Genomic DNA, 19,223 nt, shown 5'->3' with positions numbered 1-19,223 from the left:
CGAGGCTGAGACACGTTTATACAAGCTAGACGATAGTGGTTTGCCCTAATAGCGTTGCCGATGTCCTGAAAGGATCTTGAAAGGGGTTCGTAGTCCAAAACTAGATGGGCAGCTCGAAGATGTCCGTCGTCGTTCACAAAAATTTGAGATCTCAACAGATAGTTGAGCGCGGGTACGTTGATTAAGCTAATGGATTTACTTGCACTTTATCTATTACACAAAGAAAAACTAAACAGTTAGAAACTTGTTCACTATATAAAAATAAATAAATAAATAAATAAATAAATAAATAAATAAATAAATAAATCTTTTCGTCATAGCAAACCAAAGCCGAGGACAAATAACTTAAATCTAATGTTAGAAAACCTAAATCCCTTTATGGCTCTCCAAGCTGGGTTGGGCAAGGGAGACCGTCATGCCAGGGACCTGATGCAATTAGGTAGTCATCCTTCATCCCTTTGTTAGACTTGGGAACACACGAAATGAGCCTGATAGCATCGGACCGGGATTTAAGGTAAAATCCTGCCCCTTTTTGTTTATGACCCTCGTATAGGTGAACTACGTCGTGCCAGGTTAGCCCCAGCCCTAAGTGTCGGTTCAGAGCGTCAACTGCTCCTAGAATCCTAAAGAAATTAGGTGTGCACTGTTGGGGGCAAAGCCTATGGTTACGCAAGTAGTCTCTTGTGATCCTACCTATGGGGAGAGTCATTCCTCCCTCTATGAAGGCTATCATGGGGATTGTGACTTCTCCCACCTCTCGGTCAAATGCTAATCCTTTTGGGGAACAGTATTGCAATGATACCTCCTGCGATAGGTGATATTTATCTTTGAATATTTCTATCAAAGCAGGGCTATCTATTAAATACTTAAATCTACCTATTTCGAATAAGAGGAAAAGAGAAAACGCTAGGAGTGACAACGGGGTAATGAGGAATGATGGGCCGAGGAGACTGTCCGAGGAAATAAAGAAAAATTCGTAGAAGCTAGAACTTACATGAACTAAATCAGAAACTGATCAATGAAATTCTTAAGAGGATTTTTTAAATTTTTGGGGAAATAGGACGGATGATCTGATAATCGGTGTGAGTTTAAATGTTTGAGTGCGCTGCAAATTCTGAACTATGGTGAAGAAAAGAAAAGAAGTCTCCCATCAGGCTTTATATAAGGGACTGAAAATGAGTGGGATTTTTCCCGCCCAAATCTTGAAGGAAAATATGGTCCGTTGGATCAAAGCCCCTCCGTTGGATGCCAAAGACACAGCGCTGTCCAAAGTAATTAATGACGCTTCGCGGATTCCGAAGCGTCAAAAGCAATGGTGAAATGACTAAAATCACATTTCTACGTGCGTAAATTTAGACACTATTACAGTTTTAACCACGGTTACTGTGGCAAGTCAAAATTCTATTTTTTTCTCCTCAGATAAAAGGGAAAGATTAAAATTTTGAGGGGCTATTGTGGGGGCAAAAGCTCAAATTTGAACGTTGGGCCTTAAGCCCTATTTGCTAAAGTGGATACGTCCGAGGAGGAGTAAATGATCGAAGAAGCCCCAGAATAGCTAATCGTGTAAGGAAAGGGTGGAGGGCTGAAGTCCGAGGAGGTTACCCTCCTCGGACCGGACGAATATCAGTCGAGTGGGCACTTGGGTGACTTAGGCGACCTTCTAGGAGCCTCCAATGATGAGGATAGACTTTAGGCATGTACGGAAAGGATAAGAATACAGAAATATCTAAGGGAAAAGCTGCTACCACCGCATTAAATGCACTGCAGCAACTTTTCTAGCCGCATTTATGTGGAGAAGACCTCTGAACAGTGTAGTCTCAACCACCACCGTAAGACCTCTGAACAGTGTAGTCTCAACCACCACTGTTCACAAAGAGCTAGGGAAGGTGCTTGATAAGACACATACTCGAGTATAGACTTAGATGATGAACAAGTGTACGATAGAGATGACCTAAAAAATTTTATATAATGTGAAAGACCCTCCATAAAGAGGGGATCGGAAAAAGAGAGAAGAAGAACTATTGTAGCCCTAAAACATTGAACTCTCTCTCAAATAGAGATTTGATTATTAAAACATCTCCTCAGACCTACATTTCATCCCTAGTTACGTCTGGTTCCATACTCGGTTACACTTGAAATCTTAGCTAACCGTTGCTCAATTCACTAAAAGCCCAGTTCTTTCACCTACTCTCTACAAATTTATTGTATTTGGCTCATTGGGCTCATACCCCAATTCTTCTGGGCTTGGGCTACAATTTGTGCTCTTACAATAATTATCTTGTAAAAAAAATATAATAAGTAATACTTCACCGCAAGCTAGCATTTCTTGATTTAACCGCAAGCTGGATTTTTTTTTTTTTTTTTTTTTTTTTCTTTTGAAATAAAAAGAGTAGAATCTTAGAAATAAGTCACTTTCCACTATAACAAGTTAAACCCCCACACTAGATGGCCTTGCCAACCCCAGTATTAATGCTTCTAGCACGAACTGAACCGAAGCAATAAAGCGAGGTAGGTACTTGATCATATTACTTATAGTCTGACTTATTCTACCTTGTACAGTTAATGATAATACACATACACACATGAATGATAATTTTTAATTCATGTTAAGAGTAATGATATATCCATAATATTTTTAGAATAATTTTATAACAAATTCTAAATGTTAAGCTATTATTGGTAGATAAAAAAGTTATGTCAGTAATGACCCATATTAAAACTAATAAATAACAGCTTAATGCCTCATATTTGTTGTAAATTTGATGTAAAAAGATTGTGCATATTGCATTAATCCATGGTTAAGAGTAATTGCAAACTAGCTAGACAAATATTTTGAAAAACGGCTACATGAGTAATTGCGAACTATGTACTAATATATTCATAGGAACCCCTTCCCCACACCTCCCACAGTCCCATTACTACTGAACTATTCTCCTCGATACCCAACTACTACCCAATTCGCCATATCCCAAGTCTTATAACCACAAACACCCTTGACATTTTAGCATCTTCAATGAAGCTTGGCTGTTCTCAACTTCCCAACATTGGCAACAACTCCATTGCGTTTGATTGATTTTGGTGGTCCCTAAATCACTCAAAAAATGATATTTTACACGTGCCCACTCATTGATTTGTTATTGTCACTTTCCTAAATATTTGAGTCATTTATTGTATATTTAACCGATAGAATTTGATGTTGGTGTTCTTGGATCAGTCGATCTTATTCATAGACAGGTCTTTTTACATTCTTGGACCTTAAGTAAACATTTGAGCTTCATAATGACTAGACTCATTTGTTTTCATGCCAAAATTTTAGATCGACACTGGGAAAGAGATAGGGATTTATATTCCCCTATTTGGATATGTTTCTATAGGGTCCAAAGGAATTGAGGGACATTGAAATGGCATTTTTATTTTTCCTCCAAACCTTCCATTTTCAATTCTCCAAATAGGGGGAATTTCGAGTGTACATGTTTGGGGCTTTATTAAACCATATATCTAACAAATTTCTCTCACTCAAGTCAGGGCCATCTCAACCCACTAGGCAACTTGGGCCATTGCGTAAGATTCCCAGCCGCAAAAGGCCCATATATATGTATGAATCAATAAAATCTTTAAAAGTAAAATGCACAAATATAACTCAATAAATTCTTTTGAAAAAAAAAAAAAAAAAAACTCCAATAAATTCTTTTAAAACAAAATCACAAGCATATAATCTGAACAAAAAGGTGGTTGAAAATTTTTGGCTATTAATTTTCCTGTAAAAGTATTAATTAAGTTCCAAAATTTAGTCGATGTATGAAAATCTCTAAATGAGTGAGTGTGCAATAAATGTGATTGATGGGTTTCAACGACTTTGACAAAAAATTGGTAATAAATGTGATCGATGGGTTTCAACCACTTCTGTACTACAAATTTTACTATTATATACATCTTAAAAGTTAATGTGACAATAAATGTGATTGATGGACTTAACCACTTTGTAATGAATATTTAAATTACTTCTATGTGACTAATAACACATTAGTTTGTAAGCCCAATATGTAGCTCTACTCTTTTTATAACCACGAAAGTACAAAAAAAGACCATATATGCCTCCCATAAAAAATAAAAAATAAAAAGAAAAAAGAAAAGAAAAAGAAGACTATATATGCCTTATACTTTATTTTTACGTTCTCATTTGGGAACAATATATTTATGCCAAATATGTGACGTGGTATTGTGAAACATCTGCTAAATTATGTCATATTTATTTTATGTAGTATAATATGTCAAAAATTTATCACAATTATTTGGTATAATTTCCGGAGAAAATTTTTGGGTCTTCAAATTGTCAAATATTGAATTGAGATTTTTTTTTTTCGAATAAAAAATAGTGAAAATTTCAGGCATATGTAAATGGCGTAATAACATTTATTGTAATCATAAAGTAAAAAACTAATTTAGAATTAAAATAATTATAATGCTTTTGGGCCCATAAGAAATCTAGGTGCTACGCAGCCTAGCTAAACTGTAATCTATTGGCCCAATTCTTGTAGTCCATTGGCCCAATTAATGGACATTTACGGCTTTAATATGAGAAATTACTTAATACATCGGACAGGATTAAAAAAGTTCTATGAGTTTAGTAATTCAAACAACTCCTTCACAATCACAAGTAATATCAACTTTAAACTCGCTAATTACATTCTGTTTAGATCCATGCTCCAAAATAGCAAAGTAATTCAAACAAGTCCTTCTCAAGTATTATGCTTAGTGCAAAAAGTGTGTATGTTTGTTTGCAATAAGGTAAAAAACTCCTCATATTCACTCTTCCAACATAGAACAATTTGTACCAAAAATAATTATATTTTTACAATAGAAAGTATGTCAAAATAGTCAGTCATGTCAGTCGTTCAAGAAAAATAATTAGTGAACCCTTGTGTCCAATTTGAAAACAACAGTTATAGACAATAGCATATATGTTGTTATTTATGCCGTTTTAAAAAAATTAAAAAAAAAAAAAAAAACCCTAATCTGACTAAAAAAAGAAAGAAAGAAAATTTCTTATTCCGTGGTTGCCAACTCAATGCTTCCAACTAAAATTTTTCATCTCCACCCAAGTTCAATCATTGATACAATCGTTGAGATTGAAAGTTAACTAAAAAAAAAAAAACTTTCGTCTTCAACCATTAAATTAACTATATTAAAAAATATATAAAAAATAATTTACAAAACAAAAGTGGATTAATTACATCACGTGAAATACCCTGTCTCAATCCCTCTAACTCTGTTTCTATCTCTATATGTTTATGTTTTAGTAAATTATGACTCATAATTTATGATAAAGCACAACTCTGAATCATTATTTTATGAGTAATTATTTTATGATAAAGCACAGCTCCCACGAAATTGTACCTAAACTCTGAATCATTGATAAAGCACAACCCAAGGTTACTCATAATTTATGAGTAACCTTGCCCACCAAAACAATAACAAATAATGCTGATAACTGTGCATTTGCCTTCAAAGGATACCTATGACGATCTACTTGAGTTGTGCTTTACAGCTTGGCGAAAATGGCCAAATGGCCATAAAATCCTAACTATATAGTTAGTAGTTTCGGTTCCCAAACAATATTATTTATTAGCATCTCGAGTTTAAGAGACTCGATTTTGGCCTATAAATCGAGTCTTCCATGGTCTAATGTGGCGTTTTTGTCCTACCTGAAAATTGAGTCTCTAAGGCTCGATTTATAAACCAAAAAAAATTAAAAAAATTTGACGTCTCAAGTCTCTCGTAAAAGCTGAAATACACAAAAAAAAAAAAAAAAATCAAAAATCAAAAATCCGAAAACACAATAATCAAATCAGAGGGAGAAAGAATATAGAGACTCAGATCGCCACGCGACCTGGGTCACAGCGTCGCACGCTGCGAACCAGGTCGCGCGCGATCTAGGTCGCACATGGTGCGCGGCTTGGGTTCTTCTTTGAAGTTCTGGTTCTTCTCTCTTTCTGTTTTTGTTTTTTTTTTTTTTTTTTTCCCTCTAGGTTCCTCTCTGATATTTTCTGCTTCTATGATATGTTCTGTAGCTTTATAAGATTATAAATCGAGTCTTAGAGACTCAATTTCCATGTGGTTGCCACGTGGAAAAATATGCTACATCGGACGTGATTAGACCATAAATATCGAGTCTTTGAGACTCAATTTATAGGCCAAAATCGAGTCTCAAAAACTCAAGATGCTAGTAAATAATATAGTTTGGGAACCAGAACTGCTAACTATATAGTTGGAATATTATGCTTAGTTTCCCATTTTTGCCTTACAGCTTTCACTTTAAGTTTTAATGTTTTAATAATATTAAAGTTTCTATTATACTAGTATATGTGTAGTGTTTTCTATTATTTTAAACTTATATATATATATATACTTGTAAGTTGCAACAACTAACTAAATTTTAGTATTCTATTATTTTTATTTCATATTTAGTTATGATGTTTTGTTTATCTGATACTTTTATTTCATAATAATGATTTGATTAATTAAACTGAATTATTTTTAAATGCTTGTTTATTAGATATTTATATTTATTGGTGCATATTTTAAGTTTAAAAAGTGTTCAAGAATTAAAGTTGTTTAATCCTCTATCTCAAATCTTGAAACATTAGATATTGAACCTTTTAAAAAGTTCAAAGTGAACTAAAAAAATTTGAACATTGTTTCCTTAGAATGTGATCATAAATTTCAACTACTAATATGAGAATATTTTAATAATCAAGAATTATGTCATGAAAGTTTGTTTTTGTTAAATCTTTATTTGACCTCTTTAAAGAAAATTCCTGACTCTACCACTTGTCAACAGACCTTATCTTTAGAACTTAGAAGCATAAAACTTGAATTGAAGAGTGGTTATTGCAAGCAAAAATCACTTGGAAAAAAGAAAAACAAAGAGCAGTGATTAAGATGACAGTTCATTAGGCGTGCAATTAATGTTGCTGATCAATTGGAAAACAGGAAATGCATTTTTTTTTTTATATAAAACATATTAGATTATCCATGGTGGAATAATGCTAAAAACAGATAAGATGTTCTTGAATTTTATTAGAAAAATACTAAATAAGTAAAGTTTTACTACATAAAATTTACAAACTAAAGTGACAATAAATGTGATTGGTAAGTTTCAACTTTCTTATAACTGAATATTTGCATTGCTTATTTATGATTGGTAACACGTCGATTTGTAAGTTTAATATTATAAAAATGTAGTACATTTAGCACTAGTCGAAAACAGCCCTCAAGCTTGGTTTCTACCTCTCAAGGACCAGGTAAATGTTAATAAAAATAGAGTTTTTCTTGCTAATACTGGAGTGAGAGCCAGGGAAATGGTAGTCAAAGACCATAGTGGAACATTTATCGCATGATTTGCATCCGAGATTTTCCCAAGTTCAACTCTAGAGGTCGAAGTTTGGCCATGCGAGGAGCAGTTTGTCTTCTTCAATTTATGATTATCTTTTTTTATGCGAGGAGTTATATATATCCTTATTGCATTTGTCGCTTATGAAAAAAAATAAGGTTTATTATATTGATATTTATATGTTTAGCATATAATAAAGTGAATTTTATTAGTTGAATACTTGAATAAAATAATTCAGTTAGTGTACGTAACATTCAGAGAAACTTTTATATGATAAGAAAAAGAAAAACAAGAAGAGAAACTTTTGTCTACGATGTTTGATTTGAAATTGTACGGACCATACGGGAATAAACGCAATATTTTAATCTAAAAGTACAATTCGTGTTCTTAAAACGGTGCTGTCAAATAGTTTTTTTTTTTAATCATTAAATCAAATAGTTAATTACGGAACTTAACCATATAAGTATATGAAATATTTTCTTAATGAACAAAGACCTATACAGCTAATTAAAGCATGCAAGAAGATTTTATTTTTATTTTTATTTTTATGGTTCTTTAAATTCAGATATTATTATTCATGTGATTAATAATATATTGTTTAGAGTCTTTTAACTCAATTAGTTGACACGTTTTAGCTTTTTCAAGAGATTTAGGATTCAAATCACTCTTCCCAACTATTGATTATCAATATTACATGAACACATTACACAAAATGGAATAATAACACCTAAAACTTTGTCTGTCACAATAATGGATTGTATATTAATTTGGTTTCCCTTATGAATAATGTCCCATTCATGTTCCTTGGTCTATTCGAAATGCAGTAAAAATCGCACAATTATTGGAAAATGGTACAAGGTGATGAGGTTTGTCAATTTTTCCCAACTATATACATCATACATGTAGCATATGTGCTTTCTCCTGACCTTAACACATACATGCATACAAACATATATATATGTATATATATATCTCTCTCTCTCTTAAATTCTATATTTTATTTTCTAGTCCAAAAAGGAAAAAAAGTTTATATACCAGTCTTTTTCTTCAACGTTTTCACCCTTATATCAGTCAAGAACAAAATATATATAATGTCATTCGAATTCATGGTAGGTTGTGGATTATAGTGGGATTTAATTGTGTGGATTTGAAATTAAGGTAATTATAATATTTACAATAAATGTTAGGTAAGTCTACGGTTTAGTGCAAGAAATTAGAAATGTAAGTACTTTGCACTTCTATACGGGTTAAGGTTTGGTTTTCATTTCATAAAAAATAAATAAAAAGTTTGATTTTCAATTTTGCTAAAAGGAGAGTCATAAATGTTTGAATGTCAACATCAGTTTAATGTTCATAGCCTCCGCTTGGTAAGCGCATTTTGTGCGTTTCTCAATGGAAACGTTTTTTCTTGTGGCTCTCGTGCACTGTTTATGGGACCCACAAGTACCATATTCAACAACTTCTTTTTTAAACCTCGGTCCCACGGCATTATTTATACATTTAAAAATTATTTTACTATAGTGTTTTTAGTTTTTAATTTTCAGTTTTCAGCAATAAGCAGTATCCAAACAGACCCATAATTTCACAGAAAAACTCTATCGAAAGAGAAAAGTTATCATGTTTTGAGTCTTTTAACTTAATTAGTTGACACAATTTTCTAATCTTTCCAAGAGTTTTAGAATTCAAATCACACCTCCTGATTATCGATATTAAAAAAAGAAAAAGAAATCAATATTACATAAACGCATCACACAATATGGATTAATAAGACTTAAAACTTTATCTTTCATAATAATGGTTTGAATATTAATTCGGTATCCCTTATGAAGAATGTCCCATGCATGTGCCTTGGCCAATTTTAGAAACTGGCTTGGCCTATTCGAAATGCAGTGGAAATCGCACAATTAATTGTGGGAAAGTGGTACAAGGTGATGTGCTTTGACAATTTTGCCCAATTATATTCATGTAGCATGTGCTTTCTCCCTGACCTTAAACATATATATATATATATATATATATATATATATATATCTTAATTTCTATACTTTATTTTCTTGTCCAAAATGGATTCACCCATAAATAAGTCGGGAAACGATATATAATGTCATTTGAATTCATGGTAGTTCGTGGATTAAAGATTTAAAGTGTGATTTAGTTGTTTGGATTTGAAACTAAGGTAATTTTAATATTTACAATAAATGTTAGGTGAGTCTACCGTGTAACCGTAAGTGAAGGAAATTAGAAATGTAAGAATTTTGCACTTCCATACGGGTTAAGGCGTGGTTTTCATTTCATAAATAATAATAGTAATAAATTTTTCATTTTCAATTTAATTTACTAAAAGGGAGTTGGTAAATGCTTGAATGTCAACATCAGTTTAATGTTTGTAGTTTCTTAGAAAAACTCTATCCAAAGAGAAAATTTATTATATATCTAATATATGTATTTACCTTCTCATATGGGGTAATGAATTTTACAAGTGTGGGGTCCACAACCTCATATCATATGAGAGAATAGATACATATATCTAATACATGTAATACCATCACATTTTAGAAGTTGAGAACATTTTATTTTCTAATTTTTAATTATATATATATCTAGTGCTATAAAAAAATAAAAATAAAAATAAGCTAGTGCATTTGGATAATAAAACAAAGGAGAGAGAAAGTTGGTATCTTGGTGAGAGCGAAAGAAATCAGATTTTTCTGGGTCATTAAATCAAATAGTTAATTAAGGAACTTAACCATATAAGTATATGAAATCTTTTCTTAATGAACAAAAACCTATATATCTAATTAAAGCATGCAAGAAGATTTTATTTTACTTTTATTTTTATGGTTCTTTAAATTCAGATATTGTTATTCACGTGCTTAATAATATATTATTTAGAATATTTTAACTCAATTAGTGGACACATTTTAACTTTTCAAGAGATTTAGGATTCAAATCACTCCTCCCAACTTTTGATATAAAAAATATCAATATTACATGAACACATTACACAATATGGAATAATAAGACTTAAAACTTTGTCTGTCACAATAATGGATTGCATATTAATTTGGTTTCCCTTATGAAGAATGTCCCATTCATGTGCCTTGGCCTATTCGAAATGCAGTAAAAATCGCACAATTAATGGAAATGGAAAGTGGTACAAGGTAATGAGGTTTGTCAATTTTGCCCGACTAGATACATCATACATGTAGCATATGTGCTTTCTCCAGACCTTAACACATACATACATACAAACATATATATATATATATATATATATGTATGTATATCTTAAATTCTATATTTTATTTTCTAGTCCAAAAAGGAAAAAAAGTTTATACAGGTCCTTTTCTTCAACGTTTTCACCCTTATATCAGTCAAGAACAAGATATATACTGTCATTCGAATTCATGGTAGGTCGTGGATTATAGTGTGATTTAATTGTGTGGATTTGAAATTAAGGTAATTATAATATTTACAATAAATGTTAGGTGAGTCTGCGGTTTAGTGCAAGAGATTAGAAATGTAAGAACTTTGCACTTCTATACGGGTTAAGGTTTGGTTTTCATTTCATAAAAAATAAATAAAATGTTTGATTTTCAATTTTGCTAAAAGGAGAGTCATAAATGTTTAAATGTCAACATCAGTTTAATGTTCATAGTTTCACGGAAAAACTCTACCAGAAGAAAAAAGTTATCATGTTTTGAGTCTTTTAACTTAACTAGTATATAGCCCCGTGCTACCGCACGGGAATGGATATATTATTAATCATGAGTTTATTCATGTTTAAAAGGCTCAGTTAAATCTAAATTCATATTATTAATCAGAAAATTTCATTAACAAAACTTAGCAGTATATATATTTTACACAGAAAGATGAACCTTGGTGACAATGTTTATCCAAAAGATCCATTCATGGTTTTGAAACTTCAATCTCTATTGGTGTTTGATATTTTCGCAGCTTAAAAAATTCAAAATTAAAAAAAAAAAAAAAAAAAACCCTCAGAGTTGTACTCATTTTGTAGTTTTACAATGAGTCATTTTGTAACATGATGGGCATTTGTGTGAAGAAAAAACCTCTGAAGTTCCATGGTTGATAAAAGAAATTCTCTCCAATCTCTTTTTATAGAGAGAGGGGTTTGTGCATGTTTTTTTACATTCTTCATAGTTGTATTATCACGAAGTAGGTCTAATGAATTTAGATTGGTACTATTGATTCTCAAAGCATGAGTGTTTAATGTGTTATTAATTTCATCTCATTGGCTTCTGCACATGACAGCAAAATTAAAAATAATTAGATTGTACACGTGTATAGTAAAATTGGACTCCAATTTCATATTCTAATTGAACAATTAGAATGATAATATATGATAGTAACAATAATAGGAAAATTCAAATAAAATTTCGAATTAAATTGTAACAATCTGAATAAAAAATTCTAGTAGAAAGACAAGGTGGAGTGATCCACTCCAAGAAGGTGACCAAACTTGCGTAAATATAGAATAATAAATCTCTCTCCGGAAAATTTACATTGTTCATAACATTTACCTTCATTGAACATTTTAAAAACATAGTGACTCACATCTGCCATCCAGACATCTACAGTCGGGTCCTCTCCAATTCGCGTGAGATTCCATTGATCACTAAGTTCCTTTGCAGCCTGCAAAATGTATCATCCATCGGTCCACAACAGTGCTTTCTTCATTGTTATAGGTGCCAAATCTGAACAAAAAGCCAAATATAAGGATAATGAATTTTAGGCATAATGTGCATCTAATCACATATTAGCAATTTATAACAAATATAAATATGCAAACTTTGTAAGTGAATAGTAAACAAAACCCAGTGTCAGAACCAAGAAGAAAACACTTTAATCTGAAACTCAATGCAAATATAAAGATGCAAACTTTGTAAGCAATTTATAACAAAGATGCAAACTTTGACTTTGCTATCTTTTTGGAAATTATGCAATGTACCCAAACTAAGTTCTTATCACCGATATTAATCTCTTTGGTTTTCACGTTTGACTACAAAATCAAGAAAAAACTTAATTAGCACAATAACTCACTTGACCCGATACATAGAAGTGGTTTTAATGAGAATGAGTCCACATACATTTAGCCACATGATGCAAAATTCAACTTCAATTTCAGATTCTAGACATATGGCACAAAATTAGAGTTCTAATTTAGAATTCAATTTCACACTCTCTCTGTTTCACCTATTATTTTATATATAGATTAGTTGACACAATTTTCTAATCTTTTCAAGGGTTTTAGAATTCAAATCACACCTCCTTATTATCGATATATATATATATATATATATATATATATATATATAAACAATATTACATGAACAAATCACACAATATGGAATAATAAGACTCAAAACTTTATCTGTCATAATAATGGTTTGCATATTAATTTGGTATCCCTTATGAAGTATGTCCCATGCATGTGCCTTGACCAATTTTAGAAACTGGCTTGGCCTATTCGAAATGCAGTGGAAATCGCACAATTAATTGTTGGAAAGTGGTACCAGGTGATGTGGTTTGACAATTTTGCCCAACTATATTCATGTAGCATGTGCTTTCTCCCTGACCTTAAACATATATATATATATATATATATATCTTAATTTCTATACTTTATTTTCTTGTCCAAAATGGATTCACCCATAAATAAGTCGGGAAACAATATATAATGTCATTCGAATTCATGGTAGTTCGTGGATTAAAGATTTAAAGTGTGATTTAGTTGTTTGGATTTGAAACTAAGGTAATTTTAATATTTACAATAAATGTTAGGTGAGTCTACGGTAAGTGAAGGAAATTAGAAATGTAAGAATTTTGCACTTCCATACGGGTTAAGGTGTGGTTTTCATTTCATAAATAATAATAGTAATAAATTTTTTATTTTCAATTTAATTTACTAAAAGGGAGTAGGTAAATGCTTGAATGTCAATATGAGTTTAATGTTTGTAGTTTCTTAGAAAAACTCTATCTAAAGAGAAAATTTATTATATATCTAATAAATGTATTTATCTTCTCACATGGGGTAATAAATTTCACAAATATGAGGTCCACAACCCCATATCATATCAGAGAATAGATACATATATCGATACATGTAATACCATCATATTTTAGAAGTTGAGAACATTTTATTTTCTAATCTTTAATTAAAAATATATATATCTAGTGCTCTAAAAAAATTAATAATAATAAAATAAGCTAGTTCGTTTGGATAATAAAACAAAGGAGAGAGAAAGTTGGTATCTTGGTGAGAGCATAAGAAATCAGATTTTTCTGGGTGACACCCGTTGAGAGAGGAAAAAGTGGGTCGGATCAGGTCAATAAAAGTTTTTTGTTTTTTTCTTTTTTTTTCAGTATAGGTCAATAAAAGTTAAGTTGTTGTGCCATGGTCACCTACCCTAGTTAAACACTGTCCACACCAGCATGTGTATATATAGAGCTCAGTGTCTAAAGCTTTGTAGCAGAAAACATTGGTGAGGTGAAAATGATTGCAAAAATGTTTGTGTTCTTCCTGCTTCTCACTTGCTTCCCTGTTTCAAACAGTACTGAAAAGGAGTTTGACTACTATAAGCTTGTCCTTCAGTGGCCAATTTCTGTCTGCAATGTGAGGCGTAGCTGTTTACAGCCACCTTTTTCGGAGTTCACTGTGCATGGCCTATGGCCATTTTTGGCCCCTGATTCTATGGTAACAGAGTGTTCTAAAGATGTACTGACAAAGAGCAAGGTTCGTTAATTAGCTGAAAATTAACTTCTATGTTTGAGAAAGTGTTCTATTATTTATTTGATTTTTTTTTTTGGTTGAATTTGGTTTGTAGGTGAAGGATACTATAAAGGCTCTGCGGAAGTACTGGCCAAGCTTTGTCGATCGAGTCGATTTTGACTTCTGGTCTTATCAGTGGCTAAAACATGGCACATGCTCTGGTTTAGATCCACTACCATACTTCAAGTTGGCCATTAGTACCACTATTGAAGCCAGACAGCTTCTTGAATCACTGAATAGAAAAGGTTTGTTTTATGGGAAAAGTTTACAGATGTGTATTAGTTTAGAAAATACGTTTAAAACTTTTTATTGAAAAAAGAAAAAAACACTAAATTTTTTTTACAACATTTTATATTTTTATAAAATTAAATTTTTTTTTTTTCAAAATGATTCATTACCAAATGTCATCAAGTACTCGTTAACTAGATGTTTATTTTATTTTATTTTATTTTTAATGTATTGCAAGAATAGAGAATTTTATGAGAATGGAGAAGAGGTGGAATCATTGGTGCTTTTTTTTTTTTCCTACCAATATATGTCATAATTAATGTGGAAGTTTAGACTTTACGGAAGAAAAAAAGCAAAGTTTTGTGTGTCTTCATAAAATATTTTCCATGCGATAAAAATTGCAGAAAATAAGAATTTTAAATCGATTGAATCATAATTTCCCACCCTCAATTAAATGAACTTTCTTTGGTTATTAAAATCTGCTCGGCAATAAATAGTTAACTATACTTCTAGAATTTATAGGTGCAGATTTAGCAACAACGAAGATACAATATTCATGTTATTATTTTTGACATCTAAATAAGATTATTTTTAAAAAAATTCTACCTTTTTGTTTGTTTTGATCTATATTGTATTTTATCATTTTTCTTCCGCCATCCTCAGCTTATAAACCCAGATTCAAGCCCTACCAAATGAACGACCTCTATGACAATTTTAAAGCAGCGCTAGTGAAAAAGCCGGAAGATAAAAAAGTTATACAATTCAAGTGCAATAAAAAAGACGGTAAGTTTCAGCTGTTGGAAATTTACATCTGTGTTGACAAAAAAGGAGTTGCTTTGGATTGTCCAACACCCAAATTCATTGAATGTGGCGACAATGAAATGGCAGAAATTCGATACCCTGACAAGTGAACTCCTCCCTCTACTGTATGTTATCTTTTAGATATTTTGCTTATTTCTTTTAGTTTTCTTGTGTATTTCTTTTTCTTCAATTACTATAAAATCCTTTTTGCAATCTCTAATTTTGTTTTTGTTACCCTACTTTTTCTGCAGGCTTAAGGTGGAATTAAAAGATGCATGACATGCAGAATGAAGAACTAATTAACGGTCTTTCTAGAAAAGCAAATATATCTATCTACAATAATTTGGTAATTAAGTGGAATTATATGTATGTTGTGGTTGGAACTTTTGGGTCTATAATGTTAATGTGTGTTTTGCTTCGAACTTAAATAAATACACTTACTGGTGTGCATGGTTGGAACTTAAATTTTGTTTTAAATATTTACTGGAAATTTGCTTTTGTATATCTTCATCTTTGTGTACACACACAAATTAAAATATACGCGCCTTATCATGAGAAGGGCTCCCTTGGGTATTTATTATCATTATCAATAGTTACATTTGGTGAGAGAAAGCAGACTCACAGTTGAATATAATATAAGAAACACCCATATATATGACTAAAGACATTAATTGATTAGTACCAATTAGTCAGTTACAATTAGACAATTATGACTGTAATCTTTGAAAGGAATCGAAGTGCTTGTAACTTTGAACGAGAATGAGTTTCAATATTGGAAATGTTGATATTGAAGCAACTAATACCATGGTGGGCAACTTGTCAACATGAGAATCAATACAAGTGAATCGGCCGGTTAGGGATTAGAAGCCAAAACTTATAATTATAGTTAATTTTGTGCCCTAACCTCGATCGGTTTTTTTTTTTTTTTGGTGAGAGATGCTCTGATCTAGACAATTATAAATTACTGAAAGAGTTTGAGCTCGGTTATGCATGTCTTTTTCCATTATGAGAAGCCACAACTTTGGTGTTTTGGATTTATGATTGCTGCAAGGAAACTCTAAAGAAATAAATCAATAATCATTTTTTTATGGTTGGAAGAAATAGAATCCCCAAAGCTACTCATTAAAGGGGTGCACTAAACGGGGAAGAATTAATCTTGTACTAACACGATATCACTTAACCTATAGCATTAGCACCAGTGCCCTTTAAAATCCATGGAGAACACTAAAACATTTTGGTTTAATCCTGCCAAAAAGATGTTTATATTGAATGTCTCACCAGAAGGGTCCAAAACTACTCTTTTTTTTCTTTTCTTTTCGTTTTATTAAAAGAATGTTTGTATGACAATTAATTGTGCCCTATAATTTTTTTTTTTTTTTTCATATTATGTTTGTATTAATATATCGGACTTGTAATCAATCTAAACAAGTATCATCCATATGCATATGCTCACCCCTACTTTGAAAATGAATTCAAATAGTAAGTAGATAATTGAGTGAAGTTTTTGGGTGAAATTACAGCCACTGCCAATTGGCATTAAAAACCAACAATAGTAAATAGATAAATTGGTGTCAGATAAGTTTTTCTGTTATCAAAAAAGAAATTGGTGTCAGATAAATGATCCAAGCTTGTAAGTTTAATTCGCATGCTCCAACTCATCATATGATGAGTTGTGACTTGTGCGTGATGGAAAAAAAAAGTAAATTCATGTGAATTCACACATCTCTATTACTCATAATTCACCACGTAACAAATTATGATAAAAGTCATATAAAATATTGTGGTACTAGCTAGCATTATCAAAGTCATTTTTAGAACCATCTTCCTTACATCAAATATGTCAACTTTTTTTTTTTTTTTTTAAAGAAATACGTCTATTTTATTGAAGTGAAGAAGAGTACATAGCATCATGTAATGTAGTGGACTCAATAAAGGAGGGGGTTTCCTCTAACCAAGTTACATAAGAATCAATTCCTTTAGCAAAATTTGCTAGGAGATGTGTTGGTCTATTACCCTATGTTTCAACATATGAGAAATTAAAAGTATGGAATCCATGCATCTTATGGTGAGTGCTGGCAATGATGTTGACAATTGAAGCGTGGGTGGGAGTGGAGCCCATGAGGGTGAGGTAGACAAAATGTAAGTCACCTTTGAAGATAGCATCCTTGATACCAATATCTGCTACAAAGAGGGCTGCTTCATCCATGGCTTTGGCTTCAGCTTCCAGTGGACCCAATAGCAATGGTAATTTTTTGCTTAAAGCAACAACCACCAAACTCATATGATCACGGATCACAACTTTGATGCCAACTATTCCAGTCTGTGAAAAAACAGCGGCGTCGGTGTTTATTTTATACCACAATATGCTGGTGGGACCCAGCAGTTGTCCATGGCGTCCTTGAGTCGAGGTGGTCGATGATGAGCAAGCTGGAATTCTTCTAGCATGAAATGGGCTTGAGAGAGGATCTCCTGGGGTCGTTTCTATGGACTGCCTAGTCTAATTCTATTGTGAATGAACCACATGCACCATGAAATCATAACAATTAGCTTAAGGAGGTCCTGACTGAAGTGTTGGATGAAGATCAAGTACCATAGGAGGTCAGCAAAGGTCCTATGTGAGACACGGGTTTTGTCAAAAGGGATACCGGATATGTTCCATGTTTCTTTTGCCTTTGTGCATTCCCAAAAGAAGTGTCTGCTAGTTTCTTTAGCTAAGTTGCATGCTTTATAGGTGGAGTCATTGAGTACGTGTCTATGGCAGAGATTGGCTTTAGTGGGGATGATATTGTGACAAGCTTTCTAGGTGAAAGTCTTAACTTTGTTTGGAACACAAAGCCCCCAAATGGTGCACCAGAACAACTTGTGGGTGTCTCCATCAGATGATTACGTCGTGGCCAAGTTGCGATTCATTGAAAGCGCAAGCTCGTAGGCACTGTTCACTATGAAGAGTCCTCGTGGTGTGTAGGCCCATATTAAATGATCTCTCGGCTTAAAACTTCCTAGTGGGATGTTCAGGATGGTGTGGACATCGCCAGGGAGGAAAATCTGCTTCAGTAGAAAGGTGTTCCATTCTTCTATTGTAGGGTGCATGAGGCTAGATACTTTTGAGTTCGAAGGGAGGAGACGTGGTGTGGAGATGATTTGGAAGTTTGTGGGTGTAGGAAGCCATCTACCCATCCAGATGCCCACTGTTGCACCATCACTGATCTGCCATCTACATCTAGATTTCACCACGGTTTAGGTAGCCATGATGCTGTGCCATGCATAAGCAGGTTTTGAATCTAGTTCAGCATGAAGGAAATCTGTACATGGGAAGTAGCGGGCTTGGAAGACACGGTGGACAAGAGAGCCATGATTATTTTGTAAGTGCCACCCTTGTTTTGCCAAAAGAGCCAAGTTGAAAGCTTTGAGGTCACGAAAGCCTAAACCACCCTTTTCCTTAGGAGAGCACATTTTTTCCCAACTCAACATGCCATTTTATTCTTTCCATTGGACTGACCCCACCAAAAACTGCAGACCAGGTAAGTATTTCCTTGTTTGAGAAGTTTTTCCTTCCATCCTGAGAGTTTAGTAATGAGTCTCTCCTTTAGAGCATGGAAAATGTTCATCTTTGATCTTCCTACTAGGGATAGGAGACCCAGGTAAGTTTCATTTTACCGGATAACTTTTGCCCCAAAGCGGTTTTTAATGTCCTCTTGGATGTCATGTGGAGTGTTCCTGCTGAAGAAAAGGGAGGTCTTTTCTCAATTCAGCTATTGTCCTGAGGCGTGTTCATATGTAGTGAGGATGTGGTTCAAGTGATTGCATTGTTCAATGGTGGCTTGGCAGAAGATGACACTGTCATCAGCAAAGAATAAGTGGGATATGTGAGGGCCTTAAGGGCAGACAGCAACACCTCGAAATAGGCCATTATCCACGGATTTGTGTATCATAGCTGAGAGTCCTTCTACACAGAAAAGAAACAAGAAATGAGATATGGACTCCCCTTGTTTTTAACCCCTCGTGGGG

General features: G+C 32.8%; 1 protein-coding gene across 1 annotated transcript; it reads left to right on the top strand.

The window, feature by feature from the left end:
- Window positions 1-13,922: 13,922 nt before the first annotated feature.
- LOC115980605 (intracellular ribonuclease LX-like) lies at window positions 13,923-15,669 on the top strand. Its single transcript, XM_031102836.1, has 4 exons — window positions 13,923-14,150; window positions 14,242-14,431; window positions 15,078-15,340; window positions 15,467-15,669. Exons 1-3 carry the CDS (start codon window positions 13,923-13,925, stop codon window positions 15,323-15,325), a joined length of 666 nt encoding a protein of 221 aa, XP_030958696.1. The 3' UTR covers window positions 15,326-15,340; window positions 15,467-15,669.
- The last annotated feature ends 3,554 nt before the right edge of the window (window positions 15,670-19,223 follow it).

Source organism: Quercus lobata, chromosome 3 (genome assembly GCF_001633185.2).
Source record: "Quercus lobata isolate SW786 chromosome 3, ValleyOak3.0 Primary Assembly, whole genome shotgun sequence".
Classification (NCBI taxonomy): Eukaryota; Viridiplantae; Streptophyta; class Magnoliopsida; order Fagales; family Fagaceae; genus Quercus; species Quercus lobata.
This window is presented reverse-complemented; position numbering and strand designations above follow the sequence as displayed.

Excerpts from the sequence above, each read along its gene's own strand:
- LOC115980605 (XM_031102836.1), top strand. The coding sequence starts at position 13,923 with ATGTTTGTGTTCTTCCTGCTTCTCACTTGCTTCCCTGTTTCAAACAGT. Across the intron at positions 14,151-14,241 it reads ATGTACTGACAAAGAGCAAG|GTGAAGGATACTATAAAGGC; the intron begins GTTCGTTAATTA and ends TTTGGTTTGTAG. Across the intron at positions 14,432-15,077 it reads TGAATCACTGAATAGAAAAG|CTTATAAACCCAGATTCAAG; the intron begins GTTTGTTTTATG and ends CGCCATCCTCAG.